At 40.3% G+C, this 20,963-nt stretch overlaps 1 protein-coding gene across 13 annotated transcripts in view; it reads right to left on the bottom strand.

The window, feature by feature from the left end:
- Window positions 1–13,213: 13,213 nt before the first annotated feature.
- Window positions 13,214–20,963, bottom strand: part of syngap1b (synaptic Ras GTPase activating protein 1b) — a 165,695-nt gene continuing 157,945 nt past the window's right edge. For 10 of the 13 annotated variants that reach the window (XM_020041414.3, XM_020041418.3, XM_020041425.3 and 7 more), the window contains one exon: window positions 16,032–19,023. In XM_020041414.3, the coding sequence (XP_019896973.1) occupies window positions 18,721–19,023 (303 nt within the window). In that variant the 3' untranslated portion in view covers window positions 16,032–18,720. Of the gene's footprint in view, window positions 19,024–20,963 lie in introns of all 13 variants that reach the window. The other 3 variants (XM_020041421.3, XM_020041424.3, XM_020041423.3) reach the window with 2 other exon arrangements.

The raw sequence follows: 20,963 nt of genomic DNA, 5'->3' as shown, positions 1-20,963 counted from the left end.
GACCATATGCTGCACACTGCATCAAATTGGTCTGCATGGCTGTCGTCCCAGAAGGAAGCCTCTCCTAAAGATGATGCACAAAAAAGCCCACAAACAGTTTGCTGAAGACAAGCAGACTAAGGACATGGATTACTGGAACCATGTCCTGTGGTCTGATGAGACCAAGATAAACGTATTTGGTTCAGATGGTGTCAAGCATGTGTGGCAGCAACCAGGTGAGGAGTACAAAGATATGTGTGACTTGCCTACAGTCAAGTATGGTGGTGGGATTGTCATTGTCTGGAGCTGCATGAGTGCTTCCGGCACATGAATGCCAACATGTACTGTGACATACTGAAGCAGAGCATGACCCCCTCCCTTCAGAGACTGGGCCGCAGGACAGTATTCCAACATGATAACGACCCCAAACACACATCCAAGATGTCCACTGCCTTGCTAAAGAAGCTGAGGGTAAAGGTGATGGACTGGCCAAGCATGTCTCCAGACCTAAACCCTATTGAGCTTCTGTGGGGCATTCTCAAATTGAAGTTGGAGGAGCGCAAGGTCTCAAACATCCACCAGCTCTGTGATGTCGTCATGGAGGAGTGGAAGAGGACTCCAGTGGCAACCTGTGAAGCTCTGGTGAACTCCATGCACAAGAGGGTTAAGGCAGTGCTAGAAAATGATGGTGGCCACACAAAATATTGACCCAATTTGGACATTTTCATTTGTACTAGACATTAATGGCTGTGTGTTGAGTTAATTTGAAAGGACAGCAAATTTACACTGTTATACAAGCTTTACACTCAGTATATATTGCAGCGAAGTGTAATTTCTTCAGTGTTGTCACATGTAAAGATATACACAAATATTTACTAAAATGTGAGGGGTGTACTCACTTTTGTGAGATACTGTATATGCACCCCTATTCAGGTGGAATAACTAATAAATGCTGTATTTTATTGCATGATATAAGTATCATTGACATGGCAGGTTTGATTTCATCCCAGCCCTAGCAGAGGGCTGTTTTCAGTGCATTTTTACATTCAGGAACAATGAATTCAATTGAACAGAACCTGTGCACTTACTGAATAACCAAAAATGGGTAGTGGTTGGATAGGTTGTGAAACATTGTCAACATGGCCACTGTGACAATGGACAATGTAAAAAAAATAATATATATATATATATATATATCATTACTGTTACTTTTTAACTTTTAACTGCACTGTCGGGAGTATGAAAACCAAGCATTCCATTGCCATAACTTGTTTTTGCAAGTTATTTGTGTTATTTTGAGGGGACAAAATGAACTTGTAATAGGAAACAGAAAATAGACTATTTTTGCTCACATTCCTGATTGTTTCTAATACTCCATAATTGATCATTCATGGGTATCAGTGTTTCTCCTCCTCTTCATTATGTGTATTGGTATATTATGTGCAGATATCTGAAGTTACTCATAGGAAGGACTGACTTTCCCTCTGTTGTTCAAAGGACATCTGCAGTTATATATCACCTATGGTATGTTTCCCCTCGTCTTCCCTATGGTCAGTTATATACAGGGGGGAGAACAAGTATTTGATACACTGCCGATTCTGTAACTTTTATCATAGGCACTCTTCAACTGTGAGAGACAGAATCTAAAACTAAAATCCCGAAAATCACATTGTATGATTTTTAAATAATAATTTGCATTTTATTGCATGACATAAGTATTTGATACATCAGAAAAGCAGTACTTAATATTTGGTATAGAAACCTTTGTTTGCAATTACAGAGATCATACGTTTCCTGTAGTTCTTGACCAGGTTTTGGCCCACTCCTCATACAGATCTTCTCCAGATCCTTCAGGTTTCGGGGCTGTCACTGGGCAATACAGACTTTCAGCTCCCTCCAAAAATTTTCTATTGGGTTCAGGTCTGGAGACTGGCTAGGCCACTCCAGGACCTTGAGATGCTTCTTACAGAGCCACTCCTTAGTTGCCCTGGCTGTGTGTTTCGGGTCGTTGTCATGCTGGAAGACCCAGCCACGACCCATCTTCAATGCTCTTACTGAAGGAAGGAGGTTGTTGGCCAAGATCTCGGGATACATGGCCCCATCCATTCTCCCCTCAATACGGTGCAGTCGTCCTGTCCCCTTTGCAGAAAAGCATCCCCAAAGAATGATGTTTCCACCTCCATGCTTCACGGTTGGGATGGTGTTCTTGGGGTTGTATCCTTCTTCTTCCTCCAAACACGGCAAGTGAAGTTTAGAGCAAAAAGCTCTATTTTTGTCTCATCAGACCACATGACCTTCTCCCCTTCCTTTTCTGGATCATCCAGATGGTCATTGGCAAACTTCAGATGGGCCTGGACATGCGCTGGTTTGAGCAGGGGGACCTTGCGTGCGCTGCAGGATTTTAATCCATGAAGACGTAGTGTGTTACTAATGGTTTTTGTGATGGTAATTCCATTGATCAACACTCTTTCCATAACATTTTCTTTGAGACTGTGGTCCCAGCTCTCTTCAGGTCATTGATCCCTCACCTTCCTCATGATCATTGATGCCCCACGGGGTGAGATCTTGCATGGAGCCTCAGACCGAGGGAGATTGGCAGTCATCTTGAACTTCTTGAACAGTTGTTGCATTCTTACCAAGCTGCTTGCCTATTGTCCTATAGCCTATCCCAGCCTTGTGCAGGTCTACAATTTTATCCCTTACTGGTTGGTAGGTGATCAAATACATATGTCATGCAATAAAATGCAAATTCATAATTTAAAAATCATACAATGGGATTTCCAGGATTTTTGTTTTAGATTCCATCTCTCACAGTTGAAGTGTACCTTTGATAAACATTACAGACCTCTACATGCTTTGTAAGTAGGAAAACCTGCAAAATCGGCAGTGTTTCAAATACTTGTTCTCCCTACTGTATTTTCTTTTCTCTCTCAAGCAAATAAAGATTGACTGTCCGAGGTGAATATCAAAGACAAAAATGGAACTTAGCCCCACCAGAACTGGTTGCACCAATCATAACTGCTCTTGCCTTACAGAGTTTTCTTTCTTCTGCTACAAGGAACACTATTGGCAGCCTATATTTGAAGTCTGGTTGTGGGCACAACCGGAAAGTGAATGATTTGACAAAAAACAACTTGTTGATTGTTGCAATGGGGATTCATTTTCATGAACTGTAACAGCCCCCCAAAAAAGTGTTCACCAGTTTGATTGTGGAGCAGAGGCTAGTGGTGTTTGTTGTATTTGTATTAAGCAGTGTCTATAAATAACATAAATCATGATGACAAACACAAATATAACCTCTCTCAACTGAGTAAAATTGTTATATAATAACCTTTATTACTTTGATCATGATTTCTTTTTTTCTTTTTTTATCTTTTACAAAACTCGACATCTGATAAAACATCACATTTTGCATTTCCTTCAATGTAATATGCAAATGACCAATACTGATGTACCATACACAGTACAGGGCTAGAGAAACGTTCTTAGAACCATAAGGTTCTTTGTGTGATTATAAAAATGTAATACTCTGCCTGTCTTGCCAGTGAGATCAAACCCCCTCTCACATTTTTGGAGTCTGGACTACTGCTTGTAGCTATTTCCCTCACCTGTCTTCCTCATCACAGTCCCTGTTTTAATTCCTCCTCCCTAGTTTTTCTTGATGGTCATTAGTTTGGATTATTTTCCTTTTTCTAACTATATTCTGTTCATGGCTTGTTTCAGTTTTGTTATGTCATAGTTCTTTTTCTTAAAAGTCCTCTGTTCTCGCAGCACCTGTGTCCTCCCTCATGGTGCAGGTGTGTAATTGGGGGCTAGCTGAGATCTTTGCATTCCTGGTATGTAATCCACCACTGAAGGGCCTCCAACAACCATGCCTCTTTTGGAGATGTTTCTCCCCGCTCTCTAATATTTGAGGCCACAAAATGTTTACCACATCCATGGAAAGCAGCAATCATGCAAATCCTCTCACAATTGCTGTAGGTGGGGTCAGAAAAAAAATATCACAAGTTGTTAATTGTATTGGTCAAATACCATATAAGTCCATGATGTGTTGTTTACATAAAAAATGTAAAAGCTTTACATTCAAGTTAGCTTATTTGTTAGATGACATTATACTGCCCTTATGGGCATGTGCAATGCATCCGTTTAACTTTGATTCACGTTTTGCACGACGCAAGTTTGTGTGTTCATTGACCCCTTCTGACAACTTATGCATTTTCAGTCCATGATAGCAGTACCACCTAGCAGATTCTCGGGCAATATCCCGGGCACCGATTAAGACTTATCTTAGACTAAATTACACATTTAAACTGGACTAACTGAAATTTCTCAGACATGGTTTAAAATAGTCTGAATTTCCCTAGTCTTCATTTATAAAGTCTGATTTCCAGAAGAATGACTAGAGCAAGTCTAGATCTAAGTGAAAGCCGGAGGCAGGTTTAACTTCAGATTCATTGATGTTGGCCTCCAGATTGACCTTGGCAATAGTGACACCACCTTCCCTCCTGGCTGCTGCAGATGTAGTGGGCTGACCTTCATCCTGTCTCAGGCCCTCAAAGCTCTGGTGATCATCTGAAAAATATAATATTGCTGCATTAGAGAACAACATTTCTTCAAGAGTTGAGTTTATAATTTTGTTCAGTGTATTTTAGTTCTGTACGATCACAAATAAGATCACAAATATATTTTGTTCCCACTGTGTTGTGTTACACAATAAGACAAACATTTCAAAGTGACCGATTTGTAAAAGTGGGCCAACAATGAATACAGTATCTTACCTGAAGTTGCAGGAGTGTCTTTTTGCTTACTTTTTCATTTCAGTTGAATTTATTAGAAATAGTAGTCCAGTCTTTCTTTTTCTTGTTTTCTATTGATGAATCATGCTGTTTGTTCTCAGTATTTGGGTGGATTGACACAATTTGCTTCAAGAGTTTTCTTTTTTTCCCCAAAGTCACTGAAATTATTTTTCTTTTACCTCTGTCTACTGTTTGGTTGGGTGATTTACTCCAGTTACACACAATGATAATGTTTCTTAAGGGTCCATCCCTGGTTTTTGAAGCATCCTCAGGTTAGTACCAAGTGCACATCATTAATCTAATCAGGCTTCACAAAGAGTAGCTAGTTAGTCCTTATTTACCTTAGTCTGCGACTCCCTAGTCTAGAGTTTATTAATCTCAAGATAAGTAGTGTCTCAGAAAGCAATTTTTGGATTAATTTAAGTAGAATTAGCATAGTCCTGATTTAATTTGAACTCTGTCTGGGAAACTACCCCTCATTGTTTTACTTGGAAATTGCCATTCTCCCCTGGCTGTGTTATAACAGGTGAGAAAGGACCCAAAAGCGAAATGCAATAATGCAATGTCTTTAATAATGAAAGAGTAACAGTCCAGATGAACAGAAATCCTCTTCTTGAAATAACAAACAGAAACAGCCACCGATACAGGCATTAGACAAACTACAGAAATATTCCAGTAACAGAGGCAGAGCATAGCAAAAGAACCAGGTCTGGGTCTCACAGTATACGGCTGGCGGAGAGATTGCTTAGGCAGGTCGTCAGCAGCAGGCAAACTAGGCAGAGTGTAAAGTAAGCAGCAATACAGCAAACACAGCGTAGTACATGTACAGACCAGATCCAGACGGGTCGGGACGGGATGCCACACAACAAACCTAGGGAAACACACCCATAGAAACCTAAACAGAAATTAAATCACGTCTTAAAGAGCAACTTCACTTTCTTAGGGTCTTGAAACTTCCTGTAAATGCTATAATATAGATGCCTTATTTTGAAATCAATCAATCATTGGTAACTTATATAACCCCATATTTTTGTGCGTTTCTTAGCGCTGTACTGAATCTGCAACACTCCTGGTATCATGGTGTAAATCTGTGTAGGTTGTAGAAATGTCATTGGGTCATTCAAAATGTTATTGGAGCTGCTGTACTTCCCTTTGTTCACAGATTTGTTTTTATGCACATGCACAAGATTCCCTTGTTGGGCTTTACTTTAGGAACAAGCTTCACTGTCAACAAACTAAGCTAGCTAATGGTTGTTTATTTGTTTTAAAATAAAGTGTATTACACCAACATTACCAGAATGTCTGATTACGAATATCTGACCATGCCAGGATACAGAGGCTAGCTACCGGACCACTGAGTTACAGAGAAAGGAAAAAGACGAGCAGGATCATGCAATGCCACGGAATCCAAGTTATTGATATAGAAAATCAATTTGAAGAAAACAAACAATGTCGGACAAGCAGATGCCATACTCTTCTCAAAGTGAAATTGAGATGAGCGATGTATGGCACTGAAGTTTGCAAGGTAGCTGGCTTATAGGGTTCATTACTAATTTTGCTAGCTTTGGTTAGCAATCCAGATATCCAGATGGGCTAGTTGGTTATTATATCTAGCTAACTAGGTCTACAGACTATGAATGGGACAACATACATTGTAGACTCACGTAGAACTAGACCACTGTTAACTAGCTTGCTAGCTTGGGATCAACATGTTTTCTATTCAAATTGCTGTGCTGCCAACAACATCAGCCTGCATAACATAGACTAGAAGAAAAATTTAAGAATTGAGTAGGTACACCCTGGCTATAGGGTCCCATGCATCTATACTAAACATCTGCAGACTCAAAATAGAACCATGAAATTGCCATGTGCTGTATTGTGGTTGCTACAGCTTATGTGGTTTGATTTAGAAGAAGATACGCATACAATTTAGTTCCATGAGCACCAGTCAGAATAACCCCTCCACATAAGCCTGTAGTTCACCAAAAAAACATGATGGCTGTGTCAAACATACAGTTAGGTCCTGCAATAATTGGCTGTTCACCAAAATATATTCAAGTTACAGTTATATAATGAATATAGGCTTAAAGTGCAGTCTCTCTGCTTTAATTTGAGGGTATTCACATCCAAATTGGAGGAAGGGTTTAGGAATTACAGCTCTTTTATATGTAGCCCCCTCTTTTTCAAGGGACCAAAAGTAATTGGAGAATTGATTCAAAAGCTGTTTCATGGACATGTGTGGGCTATTCCTTCATAATTCCTTCATCAATTAGCAATCAAGCAAGTTTATTTATATAGCACAATTCATACATAGAAGCAATTCAATGTGCTTCTGTCACAGTGCGGTGAGGATCAGTGCCACCGTCCCGTACACTTTCAGTTCCCATCACTCCACAAACACATCCCGGACTTGTCTTCGTGTCACATGTCTTTAACTATTCACACCAGGTCCCTATCATCTCGTCAGTATGTGTTTAAATGTTTCCCCCTCTGCTCCCCACATTTGTCGATCATTGTTGTCACTGTCTGTATGTACATGTTACTGGTGAGTGTTTTCCGTTATGTGCTGTTTAAAGCATTCAGCCCCTTTGTTTCCTTTAAGTTTGTTTTGTATGCTCGTGTTTGTTTTTGCATTAAAACCTACATCGAGCTCATTTTGCCTGCGCCTAGTTCCTCCACTACTGCCACCATCGTTACAGAATGATCGACCTTGGAAGAATGAACCAGCAGGTTATGAAAAATGACCTTGTGAACCGTCAGCTCGTTGAATTCATGCTCGGGACCATATGCTTCCTTACTGAGGAGCGCATGGAGCAGGTGAGGAGCGCATGGAGCAGGCAATCGTGGAGGGGTGTGGTCGCATTCAGATCAAAGGACAAAGGAGCTGCTGGCCCGGTATCCGTTCTGGCTGGAGAAGGAAATTTCCCCCTTGATCCGGACAACCCAGCCAAGGAGGGCAGCACCACAAGGCAGGGCGCGGTGCCCAACCCCCAGTCCACAGTTCCCCCCCAAACCGAGGCCTCTCCACCCTGTACTTTCTGTGCCCCAAATGTATTGTGATCTTAGCAACACCTCTGGGCATAGCTATGGTAGTTAATGTTGTTGTTGTGTAGACCAGAGGTAGCACATAGAGATTGAACAGAAGTGGTCCAAGAACTGCTCCCTGGGGAACTCCGCATGTCATAGCCACCCTATCAGATTCATGATTAATAAAGCAGGTAAAAGGTCTGGAGTTGATTCTAGGTGTGGCATTTGCATTTGGATGCTGTTGCTGTGAACCCACAACATGCAGTCAAAGCAGCTCTCAATGCAAGTGAAACAGGCCATCCTTAGGCTGCAAAAAAAATAGCAGGAACTTAGTGAGTGGCCAAATCAACAGTTTGGTACATTCTGAGAAAAAAAGAAAGCACTGGTGTGCTCTACAAAACAAAAAGGCCTGGACATCCACAAAAGACAACAGTGGTTGATGATTGTAGGATCCTTTCCATGGTAAAGGAAAAACCCCTTCACAACATTCAGCCAAGTGAAGATCACTCTCCAAGAGAAAGGCATATCATTATCCAAGTCTACCATGAAAACTTCCCAAGAGCAAATACAGAGGGTTCACCACAAGGTGCAAACCATTCATAAGCCTCAAGAATAGAGAGGCCAGATTAGACTTCTAAAGGCCAAAAAACATCTAAAAAAGGCAGCCCAGTTCTGGAAAAGCTTTCTTTGGACAGATGAAACTGAGATCAACCTGTACCAGAATGATGGGAAGAAAAAAGTATGGAGAAGGCTTGGAACGGCTCATGATCCGAAGCATACCACATCATCTGTAAAACATGGTGGAGGCAGTGTGATGGCATGGCCATGTATGGCTTCCAAAGGCACTGGGTCACTAGTGTTTATTGATAATGTGACAGAAGACAGAAGCAGCCAGATGAATTCTGAAGTGTATAGGGATATATTGTCTGCTCAGATTCAGACAAATTCAGCAAAGTTGATTGTAGGGTGCTTGACTTTACAAATTGACAATGACCCAAAACATACTGCCAAAGCAACCCAGAAAAAGTCTTGACAAAGTATTAAAAATGAAAACTTTATTTATGATTGTGTTAATTTGTCCAATCACATTTGAGCCCCTGAAAAAACTGGACTGTGTATGAAATGGTTGCAATTCCTAATTGTTTCATACAATATTTCTGTTCAACACCTTGAAGTAAAGCTGAAAGTTTGCACTTTAATTGCATCTTGGTTGTTTAATTTCAAATCAATTGTGGCAGCGTACAGAGCCAATATTATGAATATTCAGTGCCCAAATATTTCCAGACCTAACTGTACATATACTGTACATACCCTACAGTCAGAATTTGCAGGCCTCCTTTTTCTAACAGCTGGAGTTAGGGCTTTGTCCAATAGTGCTACATTTTCTGGAATGATCTACCAAATAATGAGAGGCAAACACAATGAAGACTCATCTTTTCAGTATGGTCAATGATTAATGGTTATTCAGGCCCAGGGGCGTAAAGCTGAATGGCAAGGCAGTGGATTGATAAACCATCCTTAATGGTTATTCAGGCCCAGGGACGTAAAGCTGAATGTCACAGCAGTGGATTGACAAACCATCCTTAATGGTTATTCAGGCCCAGGAACGTAAAGCTGAATCTCACAGCAGTGGATTGACAAACCATCCTTAATGGTTATTCAGGCCCAGGGACGTAAAGCTGAATGGCAAGGCAGTGGATTGACAAACCATCCTTGCTGTATTTGCCTGGCGGGCTCCTCTCTCTGTTTACCCATGTTACCCCAATCAGCCCCCAAATGTTCAGTTCAAAAAACTGTGATACGACAATAGAAGGGCCCAAAGCGTGACCCAAGGAGAGATACGCCAGGCACAACTCGTGGGGGTCCGTTAAAGGGATGTACAGTAGAAGCCATCTGAGGAGGAGAAGGGGAGTCTGACTGGATACTAGTTTGGTGTACTTTATCTGGTTGCTGAGTAGAGTTACAGGGGTAAATTTTTTGGATATAGACTGACTGCTACAAAAATGTAGTTGGACCACCAGATTGTTTATAGGTATTGCCCACAACACTAATATAGTTAGAGTTAACACAATCAGACTGGAAGGACTTTGGCTAAAGTAAAAAAAAATCCACCCACATTACTAAACCTGGCAGCGATGAAGTAGGTTAATCGTCATATAATCAAGTAACTGCAAATCACTGCATGATACCTGATCGTAACAACTGTGGTCATTTAGTTTAGTCTGTGGGCAATTTAGGAGTCTCTATTATACAATGTATATAACTGATGAAGGACAAGGAGTCTAGCTGAAACCACACATTGCTATAAATTGTGAAACATCTGCTATAACTTCAGAAACATCTATCAACATCTAGTAACAAATCAAGAAGCCAACAGTGATTATGTATGTTTAAATATGTAATCGTCTGTTGAACAGGCAGAAGATGGAGTACAGCCGTGTTAACGATGTGTAGTTGCTACCAACATGACAAAATGGGATATTTGTGTTAATGTGTTTGGCCTTTTGTCCCCAGGATACTGGATGGTTTGAAGAGGATATGACCTGGGTGATTATTATGTGGGTGATGGTGACATATAGGTGATGGGAAGCATGACCACGTGTTACCTGAATGACCACGTGTTACCTGAATGACCACGTGTTACCTGAATGACCACGTGTTACCTGAATGACCACGTGTTACCTGAATGACCATGTGTTACCTGAATGACCACGTGTTACCTGAACACCTTGTAACTGGCTGAGATTTGTGGAAAGCTGTCTGCAGACCTTTTTGGAAAGATTGTGAATTAATAGAAGTATGGCAGTTAAGATGGCCAAGGCACCTCTCTGCATGGTATAAAAAATGTAATCAAAACACTTTGGAGTTTTGTTTTAGCATAATAGTGAGAACATCTGTTGATCAGGAGGTGCTGGGTCTTTTAGTCATTCAGCTGACATTCTTATCCTGATCAACTTACAAACCTGATTCCAAAAAAGTTGGGACACTGTACAATTGTGAATAAAAACAGAATGCAATGATGGGGAAGTTTCAAATTTCTATATTTTATTCAGAATACAACATAGATGTTGTCAAATGTTTAAACTGAGGAAATGTATCACTTTAAGGGAAAAATAAGTTGATTTTAAATTTCATGGCATCAACACATCTCAAAAAAGTTGGGACAAGGCCATGTATACCACTGTGTGGCATCCCCTCTTCTTTTTATAACAGACTGCAAACGTCTGGGGACTGAGGAGACAATTGCTCAAGTTTATGAATAGGAATGTTGTCCCATTCTTGTATAATACAGGCTTCTAGTTGCTCAACTGTCTTAGGTCGTCTTTGTTGCACCTTCCTCTTTATGATGTGCCAAATGTTTTCTATGGGTGAAAGATCTGGACTGCAGGCTGGCCATTTCAGTACCCGGATCCTTCCTCTATGCAGCCATGACATTGTAATTGATGCAGTATGTGGTCTGGCATTGTCATGTTGGAAAATGCAAGGTCTTCCCTGAAAGAGACGACGTCTGGATGGGAGCATATGTTGTTCTAGAACTTGGATATAACTGTCAGCATTGATGGTGCCTTTCCAGATGTGTAGGCTGCCCATACCACAAGCACTCATGCAACCCCATACCATCAGAGATGCAGGCTTCTGAACTGAGCGCTGATAACAACTTGGGTTGTCCTTGTCCTCTTTAGTCCGGATGACATGGCATCCCAGTTTTCCAAAATGAACTTCAAATTTGGATTCGTCTGACCACAGAACACTTTTCCACTTTGCCATAGTCCATTTTAAATGATCCTTGGCCCAGAGAAAACGCCTGCGCTTCTGGATCCTGTTTAGATACAGCTTTTTTTTTACCTATAGATTTTTAGCCGGCAACGGCGAATGGCACGGTGGATTGTGTTCACCGACAATGTTTTCTGGAAGTATTCCTGAGCCCATGTTGTGATTTCCATTACAGTATAATTCCTGTATGTGATGCAGTGCTGTCTGAGGGCCCGAAGATCACGGGCATCCAGTATGGTTTTCCAGCCTTGACCCTTACGCAAAGAGATTGTTCCGGATTCTCTGAGTCTTTGGATGATATTATGCACTGTAGATGATGATAACTTCAAACTCTTTTTCTCTGAGAAACTCATTTCTGATATTGCTCCACTATTTTTCGCCGCAGTATTGGGGGAATTGGTGATCCTCTGCCCATCTTGACAACACTCATGTTGCCAATTGACATAATAAGTTGCAAATTGGTCCTCCAGCTGTTCCTTATCTGTACATTTAACTTTTCCGGCCTCGTATTGCTGCCTGTCCCAACTTTTTTGGAATGTGTAGCTCTCATGAAATCCAAAATGAGCCAATATTTGGCATGACATTACAAAATGTTTCACTTTCAACATTCGATATGTTATCTATATTCTATTGTGAATTAAATATACGTTTATGAGATTTGTAAATTATTCCATTCCTTTTTTACTCAAAATTTGTACAGTGTCCCAACGTTTGTACATTATTGATTGCATACATTTAGTACTTAAGGTACTTTACAATTTGGTTTTTGGTCACAGAGGGAATGAATGACCCAACTGGAAGCTGGGGATGATTAGGTAGCCGTGGTAATAAGGCCAGGGCAGCACTCTTAAAATATGTGCCATGGGATCTTCTGTGACCACAGAGTCCTCCCTATTAACATTGATAACCAAGGGAAGTAGGGGTGCAGTGTCTGCCGTCGTCATCCCTAGTGCCCCTGACTAGATTCTCAAAGTAACATTTAGCTTTGTCACACCTCCCCCTGCAGTAGACTCAGCACCCCTGTCTGTTGGCACGGGTGAATGTAACATAGCTAAAGGACACGGGACGTCTGGCCATCTGCCAACGAGCCGCGCATAAATACAGCCGGTGAGGACGCGTCGACAAACCATAAGGTGCACATAACTGCTGCCGATTGGCGTGTGTCTTCCATCCGTTTATTCCCAGCACTTTCTGATTAAAAGATCTTCCAGCGCCTTTGTTTACAACTCATCTGAAAAACGTCACTCTAGAGCGGAAAATTCCACTTGACCTACCTTGGAGCACTGGGATTTGATCTTTAGACTAGAGAGAAGAGTGCCCCCTAGCTGCCCTTCAACTCTATTTACAGCATCATCTGGTCACCCATCCAGGGGGCCACCAGGACTGACCCTGTCTAGCCTTGAGTGCTAGTCAGTGGGAAGCAAAGGGGCTAGATTAGTATCTGGCCACATTACGCCTTGAAGCCAATGAGCTAGTATTCCATTTAATCTCACAGAAAATGAAGCAAGTCAGAGCAAAAAAATAACAAAATTGGTTATATTAGTAAAGTATGTCATGAATTGACTGGCAGACCTTTAGTTGTTTGATACCTGACAGTATTTTAACAAAAGTCCATATCACATCTTTTAAGAATTTAATTATTTGTTTATTATTCATTTATTTAAGTATTCCTATCTCCAAGAATCACCCACCCGAAAAATATAAATTCCGGCTTATTCAAAAATGAAATGGAGGAAGTGTTATTGACCGCATCAAAGGAATGAATCAACAAAATAGAAGTGGCAATAATCATAACCATTATTACAGTAACAATTCAATAATTAGAATGTTCACATTCATAACAAATCCATGTACAATGGCAATACACTCTTCAATAACACTCTTTCCATTAATATACACAAATCCCCGAATGTCTGTCCTTTTTCAGAAACAAAATAGAGGGGTTGTTGGGGCTATGGCTTGTCAAGGGGTATGAGTATGAGTGACCTGTAGGACTGAAAGGTAAAATATGAGGAAGGAATGGAGGCACAATTATAGGGATATTTCTGGATTTTGACCATGAGGCCTATTTATTTCCCCAGTCAGGTGAACTCATGGATTGCATTTTAATGTACCAATAATAACTAGTATGAAAGAAGTTAGAGGTAGTTTTGCAAGCTAATGCTAACTAGAATCAGCGGCATGGCTGGAAGTCTACAGGAATAACCAGCATGCCATCTGCTCCCAAAGACTTTCAGTCATTGTGCTAATGTTATTTAGCAGCTGTGAAAACTTTAAATAGCAACTTCCTTCAAACAGCAAGGAGATAAAACAAAAGTGCTATCTCCAAGTTAATCTGACTCTGAGAATATAGATAAAGGACATCATTGCCAAATTTACAAACTATCCCTTTAATAGGAATGGCTAATCACAAAGTATTACTTGCATGAAGGAGTTGCTTCCCAAGTAACATTCAATCTGACAGAGGGCGAGAGGAGTTTATGAGAGGCAGAGTTCGGGGAACTAAATTTGAAAGATTAGATAAGGGTTGTCTAGATAAATATATAAATCTGAAAGACAACCACTGCAAACATATAACTTAGAGAAAAAGTTAAACTAAAATCAAATAGCGAGGAAGAATCATACATACTAGTTACAGGAATTCTAAAGAAATGCAGATGGAGGTCACTGGAAATATTGTCTTAGTTATCCTATATACTGTATATGTACAAACATTGCTTGATCACCCAAATATCATTTTAAAAAAATGCCTCAGTAAATGAGAAAATGAGTGCAAGCCAGAGATTATGTTGCGAGGCATAATCAGGTGTTCAGAGGTGTCAGATCCTGCTGAAGTTGTCAGTGTCTACACAGAAAGTGCATCTCCTGACAGCTGTCATTTAAATTGCTAATGAGAACCTCTCCATTACCCATTATTTATTCTTTAAGGAGACAAATGCTAGATTTGGAGAAAGAGAGATTAGCAGAGTGAGGGAAAACTGTACATCCTGCATATACAAACAATTGGTATATACATAGACACACCATATATACACATATATCCAGTATATACACAACAACTGTACACACACTGTATATACACACACATTCAATCACTTAAAATGTATTATTCACCTCTAATCTCTCTCTCTTTTGATGTGTAATTTTTCAGTGGTCAGAAGTGAAGTAGGGCACATGGTTTAACATAGCTTGTGTGTCAGTGGAGTCCATACAAAGAAATCAAATGGAACTAATACATAAACCTGGCTCCGCAATTCGGTCTCACCACCACTACACTGAAAAAACATAATAAACTTGCCTCTGCTCCACAAACCTCATCAGAGACTGAAATAGGAAAACAAAAAAGAGATGGTAAGGACGTCCTCTTCCAAGGAGTTTTAGGTTGTCCGTAAATGGAGAGTTCCACGGCAACTGTCAAGTAGAAAAACAACATCCATCCTTATCTCTCTCTTCCAGCGATCATGAGAGAAGTGTAGGGGTTCCAGGTCACAGCAACGTGCAAATCATTTTGAGGGGAGCAGGTAAAACAACAACAGTTTGTGTTTTAATCCGACAAAATACTATGCCAAACTTTCTCCACAAAAGGATAATGTTTGATAAGATTGTCTTAAGAAAAATCGGTTGTTATAAAATGTATCCTTTCTGGACTGTCATTAGTTATCGCCTTATCAATAAATAAATATTTGCGCAGGAAGATATCCAATGAAGAGTTTTTGTAATACTACAATAAGAATATCCAATATATAGAAATATAAACCATAGCATTGTCTAAATATTCCAAAGTTTTCATTGAAGCAAGATTTTGTTTCATAGCAGATTCACTTGCAATAGGCTGTGCATATTTAGTTTCCTTTAAATAAAAAATGTATAGCGATAATGAGGAAAGACCTATAGAAAATATGAAAACGAGCAGAACAAGTCTGAAACTAGAGAAAATGAACTGAAGTGGGTGGTTGAAAATGACTAGAATAAATAGAAAGTTAAATAAGTATGTAGTATGTGCACTGCAGAAAATGGTAGGATGGATAAATGATGTCATAGAAGAATTCAAGAAAAGAAAGAATTGAGCACCTTTGAAATTACCTTACCCACAGTATCTTTCCCCCTCTCTCCTGGTTAGTAGCTATGTACCTTCCTTTGTCTCGTTTCTGTGAATTTTACTCCTCAATCCAGAAATGTGACATGTCAATCTGCAATTATGTTCTTTACATACTCACAGAGCTAACAAAACCGTTTAGGTAAAAATTAGCACATCTTTAAAAGAACTGGATATCCATTCACAAGCGTCAAACATTGATCGTCCAATCATCCAATCAGAGAGAGAGGGCCCAAGTAAATTATAGCAACACAGCAGATCCTTATATTGTCAGCTGTGGCTCTGGACTGTCCTTTAGGTCAGGAGAATTGGACCAATGGCCCAACTTCTCCCTTTGTCAGCCAATGGCATCACGAGAGAGTGCTCTTGATATATGGCCAGACCATGCGGGCTGCCCATGTTGCCTCAGCCAATTAGGTTCCATATTGTCCTCCACGAAGCTGCGTGAGTGGCTAGGGGAGAGAAGGGAGACAGAGAGAGAAGGAATGGGGAGGTTCTTGATGAATTGCTATCCAATCACAGCCATAGATCTTGTCAAAGCTGGACCAATTACTATAACTGATGGCAGTCAGTCCAAAGTTGGATTCGTCTTTTTGTCAGTGTTCAGCTCTGAGGCAATTACTTGTTTACCTGAGTCTCTCAGTTATGCATCTCTGAGGTATATTCATGGCAACGCTCATATATCCACCAGTGACCCTGTATAGTCCCATATAGCTACTCTAGTAAAACTCTAGCTGCTTTAAAACCCAGTTTATTACTGATATGAGTGTTTTGGCACTCGAAAAGTAGCCCTATAAGATGACTTAACACAGTAGACCAACTACATCTAACTTTCCTTATTAATATGCTCATTTGGTTGTCTTTGAATGAAACATTCATAGCTAAATCTCTTACATATCTCCAAATCTCACCCACTCTACCTGATGGCTAATCCCCTGACCAACAAAGCATTGCCAGAGGGGCTGGTATCTATTCACTAAGTGCCGAATCCTAATTTGAGATCTGCATGTTATGCTCAGACTTACTCGACAGTATGATGCCAATGAAAGAACAGCAAAAATGTAAAATCAAGTGAGGATTTGGTCATTAGTAAATAATTAACTCTCAATCTCTTAATCTAATCCAAAGAGTTCAATAATTATGTTGGGTTCTGCAAAACCAGGACAGTCTGAATTCGTTCATTTGAGATCTTAAGCCAGAGTAAAGAAAGTTATTCAACTAGTTGTAAAGCACCACCAGCGTGAAACTAAAAGGCCCGAAACAAACCTAAACAAGAATTACAATGAACAAGTTATACACAAAACAATGTGGACATGACAACACAGTAACAGTATTCTGTGAAACATCATATCTGAAGAGTCGACACAAAGCAATGAGTTCCTTTAAGTTCACTGTGTAACATGCATTAAATCTGAAATCGTTTTTACTATTGATACCCCATACACTTTCATATACTCAAACTTTTGTTTCTTTAGCTCCCAACATGCTTATTTAAATTTCACATTATTTAAAATGGACTCTGGAAACAATCTACAGAAAGTGTAAGCCACACACATTGGTCTGAGGACTGTTTGACTACTGGCCAAAATGTCGTTATCTGAGACCGAGGCACTTAAGGCTAGACACGTTTTTTCTGACTACGGATAAATTATTTACGTGGAACTGAATGTATGAAGCCATAACAAAAATTCTGGAAGTCTACCGAGTGTTGCAAGTGACTGCTATATGCCTGGAATCTGAAGTTAAAAACGTGAATCTGAAGATCCACTTAATGTTTTTACCATTTTAACTTTTTAAAATTGCTGGCAAACTTTTTTTCCTGACAGAACTTTGTTATTGTTTCATTTGGTGTAAGCGCCCTAATTTGACCCAGGCCCTACTCCATTAGGCAACCACACACATAGGGACAGGACACACACAAGAACATCCAGACAAATACACAAAATAAATTCATTGACAATAACAGACAGCGGAAACATAAGAGGCCATGCTATGACACACATACTTGATTTAGAAATGGCACTGCTTGTGTCTGTAGCACCAGTTGATCACACATACTTTAGGTTCTGAGATTGAGAAGAGAAAACACTGCACCAGTCCAGTCCAAAAATGGGAAGTCCCTTCATTTTTCACATTTTTTAAAACATCACACACTTCCCTTACATGTTATTGAAACCCAACATTTTTGACATATTCTGCTTTTTCTGGACTAGTCTGCATGTCAAACAGCATAGTTATTTTTAAATATTGATTTGACTGTTTTAGGCACCCATCATCAGTTAATGTAATTCTTGTTTAAATGTCATCTACGCCTGTTATTTGAAAACCCTGTTAAAATACACTCAAAGGCACTAAGGAACCAAACTACAAAGCCAGCCGACCACATCACTACCAATGAAATTTGAGAGCTGGCATTCTCTGGAAAGGAAATGACTAGACCTTTATCCATGGAATTATGGGATATAACATGCTTCAATACAGCAGGAAGCTGTTGGCCACTATGAAGGCTTCTGAGATGTTATTTAGTGTTTGTTTACTTTCTCTATTTGAGTCAAGCATCAGAAAATAAACACAAAGAGAAATCTCAAATAGTTCAGTGCGCTGTATGACACTCTAGTTTTATCAATTGAAATATGACCTGTCAGGATCCCATAATGTCAAGGATGACTAAAAGGTATCATTATCTTGTCCTGCAAGACTGATGTACTGACCAAAGCCCAGTTTGAGCATGACGGAAATTAGATCAGGTCCATTGAAAAGCCCTTTTGGTCTTGTGATAATGCTGAACGTACTGTACAAATGTCAAACAGCTGCTGCCCCCCCAAACATTTCTTCTCTCTCTGGTTTAGAGTACCCCCCCCCCCCCCCCCAAAAAAACAGAAAAGATTGCAGACATGTTATCCACCTCCAAAAACAGAGGGAAATCTAGTATGTTTTTTTTCCAACTTTATTTTATTTGTGTCTTCTCTCTCTGATTTGGTTTATTGTTGTTTTAGACCTGCTCCCTCTCCCGCTATGCTCTGTTCTGCTGTCACTGTCGCCGTGCTCTCAGTCGTCTCCGTGGTTGTCACTGTGGAGGATGTTGTTGCCACGGAGCTCTCCGTTCTGGGGTGGGCTGGGGTGTAGACGAGGAGTGGGGGAGGAGGAGGGTCTACGGTAGCTTGGTGGGGGGAGCGAAGGGCCTCCATTCCCGGGCAAACCGGTGGAGTAGATGACCGAAGGAGAGACTGTCGGGTCAGGATCAGAAGTCATGTCTCCTCTTCCTCCTCCTTCTCCTCCTCCTCCTCCTCCTCTTCCACCTTCAGTATTCACACAGGGGTCTGCTGAACCCAGGGTGGAATGCTGGGCCCCCTAGCGAGACAGAGAGAGATGGGGAGAAGAGTAGTAGGAAAGGGGAGAGATGGGAGTTGTAGAATGTGCATTCAGTGGGGGGGATTTGTGCCATAGGGAGGGAGGCAAAGGATTCAGCCAATCCAGGAAAGCGAGTGCAGCAGTATAAAGAGTAATACATGATGAGAGAAGATAACGGGGAGGGTGGAGGGAGAAGGAGTATGTGACAAGCAAGCAAGCATAAGATAAGAGGAGTCCCATGAGTATCAGATGGAGAGAAATGAAATAGGGGAATCCGATAAAGGGAGTTAGTGGACGCAATAGAAGAGGGTTAAGGAGAGGGAAGGTCCCAGGGGTAGAAGATCGGAAGGAACATGTGAAGGTCATGTAGAAAACAGAGGAAGGGAGGTGGAGAAGGGAGGTGGAGAAGGGAGGTGGAGGAAGGGAGGGGGATTAAATGACAAGGGATGGGAAGAACAACAGAGAGAGAGAGAGAGTAAAACGAGTTACAGAGCAGAAGTATGAGGTATACCAACAGAGATGGACAGCATAGGAGGGCATGCAGTCAGGAAAAGAAAAGGTGGAAGGAATGACAATCTGTGATTGACCAACATGTCAGTGTCCTGATCTTCGTATGCTGAGTAGGAAGAGGGTACTAGTCATGGACGAAGGTCAAAAGGGGTCAAAGCGGTCACGTAGAATGAGAGTTGTCAGCTTTAGCCGATGAAGTTCACAAAAAGAATCAATATTCATTTTTATATCTGTGATTTGGAAAAGGTTTGAGGACACATTGTTTTTTCATGCACCTTAGTACATTGTCAGGCATGTGGATGATTCTTATTAGTACTTAAACATTCTAATAATATAATGTAAATGTATGGATAATAACAGTATAGTATTGTATTATTGTATTATAATAATATTCTAACATGCAGAAGTATTACAGTAAATCTAATAGGGAATTGGATAACTAAATATTGTTTTACAAAGCTTTTAAGAAGCTTGTATTCAAGAGCTCTTGAATAAAATCAAAACTCTGTCTAACTCACTAATCAGAATTTCATACCCATAGCTATTTACCAGTCTTATCAATAGATGCTCATTCATTTACCAGATCTGTAAAGCAATGGGTTAAAACTTGTGATTAGTGAATAAGTCAAAGTTTGTTTTTTCTATCTATTCTTACCTACATTGCCGCAGAATAACATCATTGCAAATACCAGATTCATTTCAGTTATTAATTAAATCACGCTCTGACTGAAAGCCGTCATGTCCAGTCCTGTTCAATGCAGTCTGTGTTGGAGCAGTAGGAAAGAAAATAGCTGGGTTACTGGGTTTGATGTGGTTGTGATAGATTGAGGAAATGGTGTCTGTGTCGTGGTAACAAAAGGCATTCATTGTTTGGCACGCATTATACAACAAAGAAAATGTTAGTGCTTTTAAATGTAGAATCATTTAAAAGTTGTACACAAAAAGAGAATAATCTTAATTGGCATTTCCTTCACTGAGACACAAATACATTTTCTTAAATGTGCAACAACTTGTTTATTTAAACCAAGGAGTATGCATTTTCAAGATGTGAACGAAGCACTAGAGAAGGGAAAGACAAGAAAACGTATTTCAAAAGGGTTTCATGGATGTGCATTCGGTATATGGGTCAGAAATAAGTATTTTGTTGAAAATCAGGATGGGTTAGTCCATTGTCTGTTGTAGATTTTTTCCTCACTAGAAAAGGAAAATATATTACCCGAAAAAGTAGAATCAAATTGGCAGAGCTTTTCTCTTCTCACTCAGAACCTTGTAAAGTGCACCACGGTATCCAAACATGCTAGTCCCATTCCCTACCTGGCACTGATAGTAAAACTAACAGGAAATGTGTTATGGAGACAACAGGGAGCCCGTGGTACTTCTCTGCCAGTGCTGGAATATTTTCAAATATGCTACAGATATTACTAACACTT

This window comes from Esox lucius, chromosome 20 (assembly GCF_011004845.1).
Source record: "Esox lucius isolate fEsoLuc1 chromosome 20, fEsoLuc1.pri, whole genome shotgun sequence".
Taxonomy (NCBI): domain Eukaryota; kingdom Metazoa; phylum Chordata; class Actinopteri; order Esociformes; family Esocidae; genus Esox; species Esox lucius.
The sequence above is the reverse complement of the archived record's forward strand: the minus strand, read 5'-3'. Positions and strand labels throughout refer to the sequence as shown.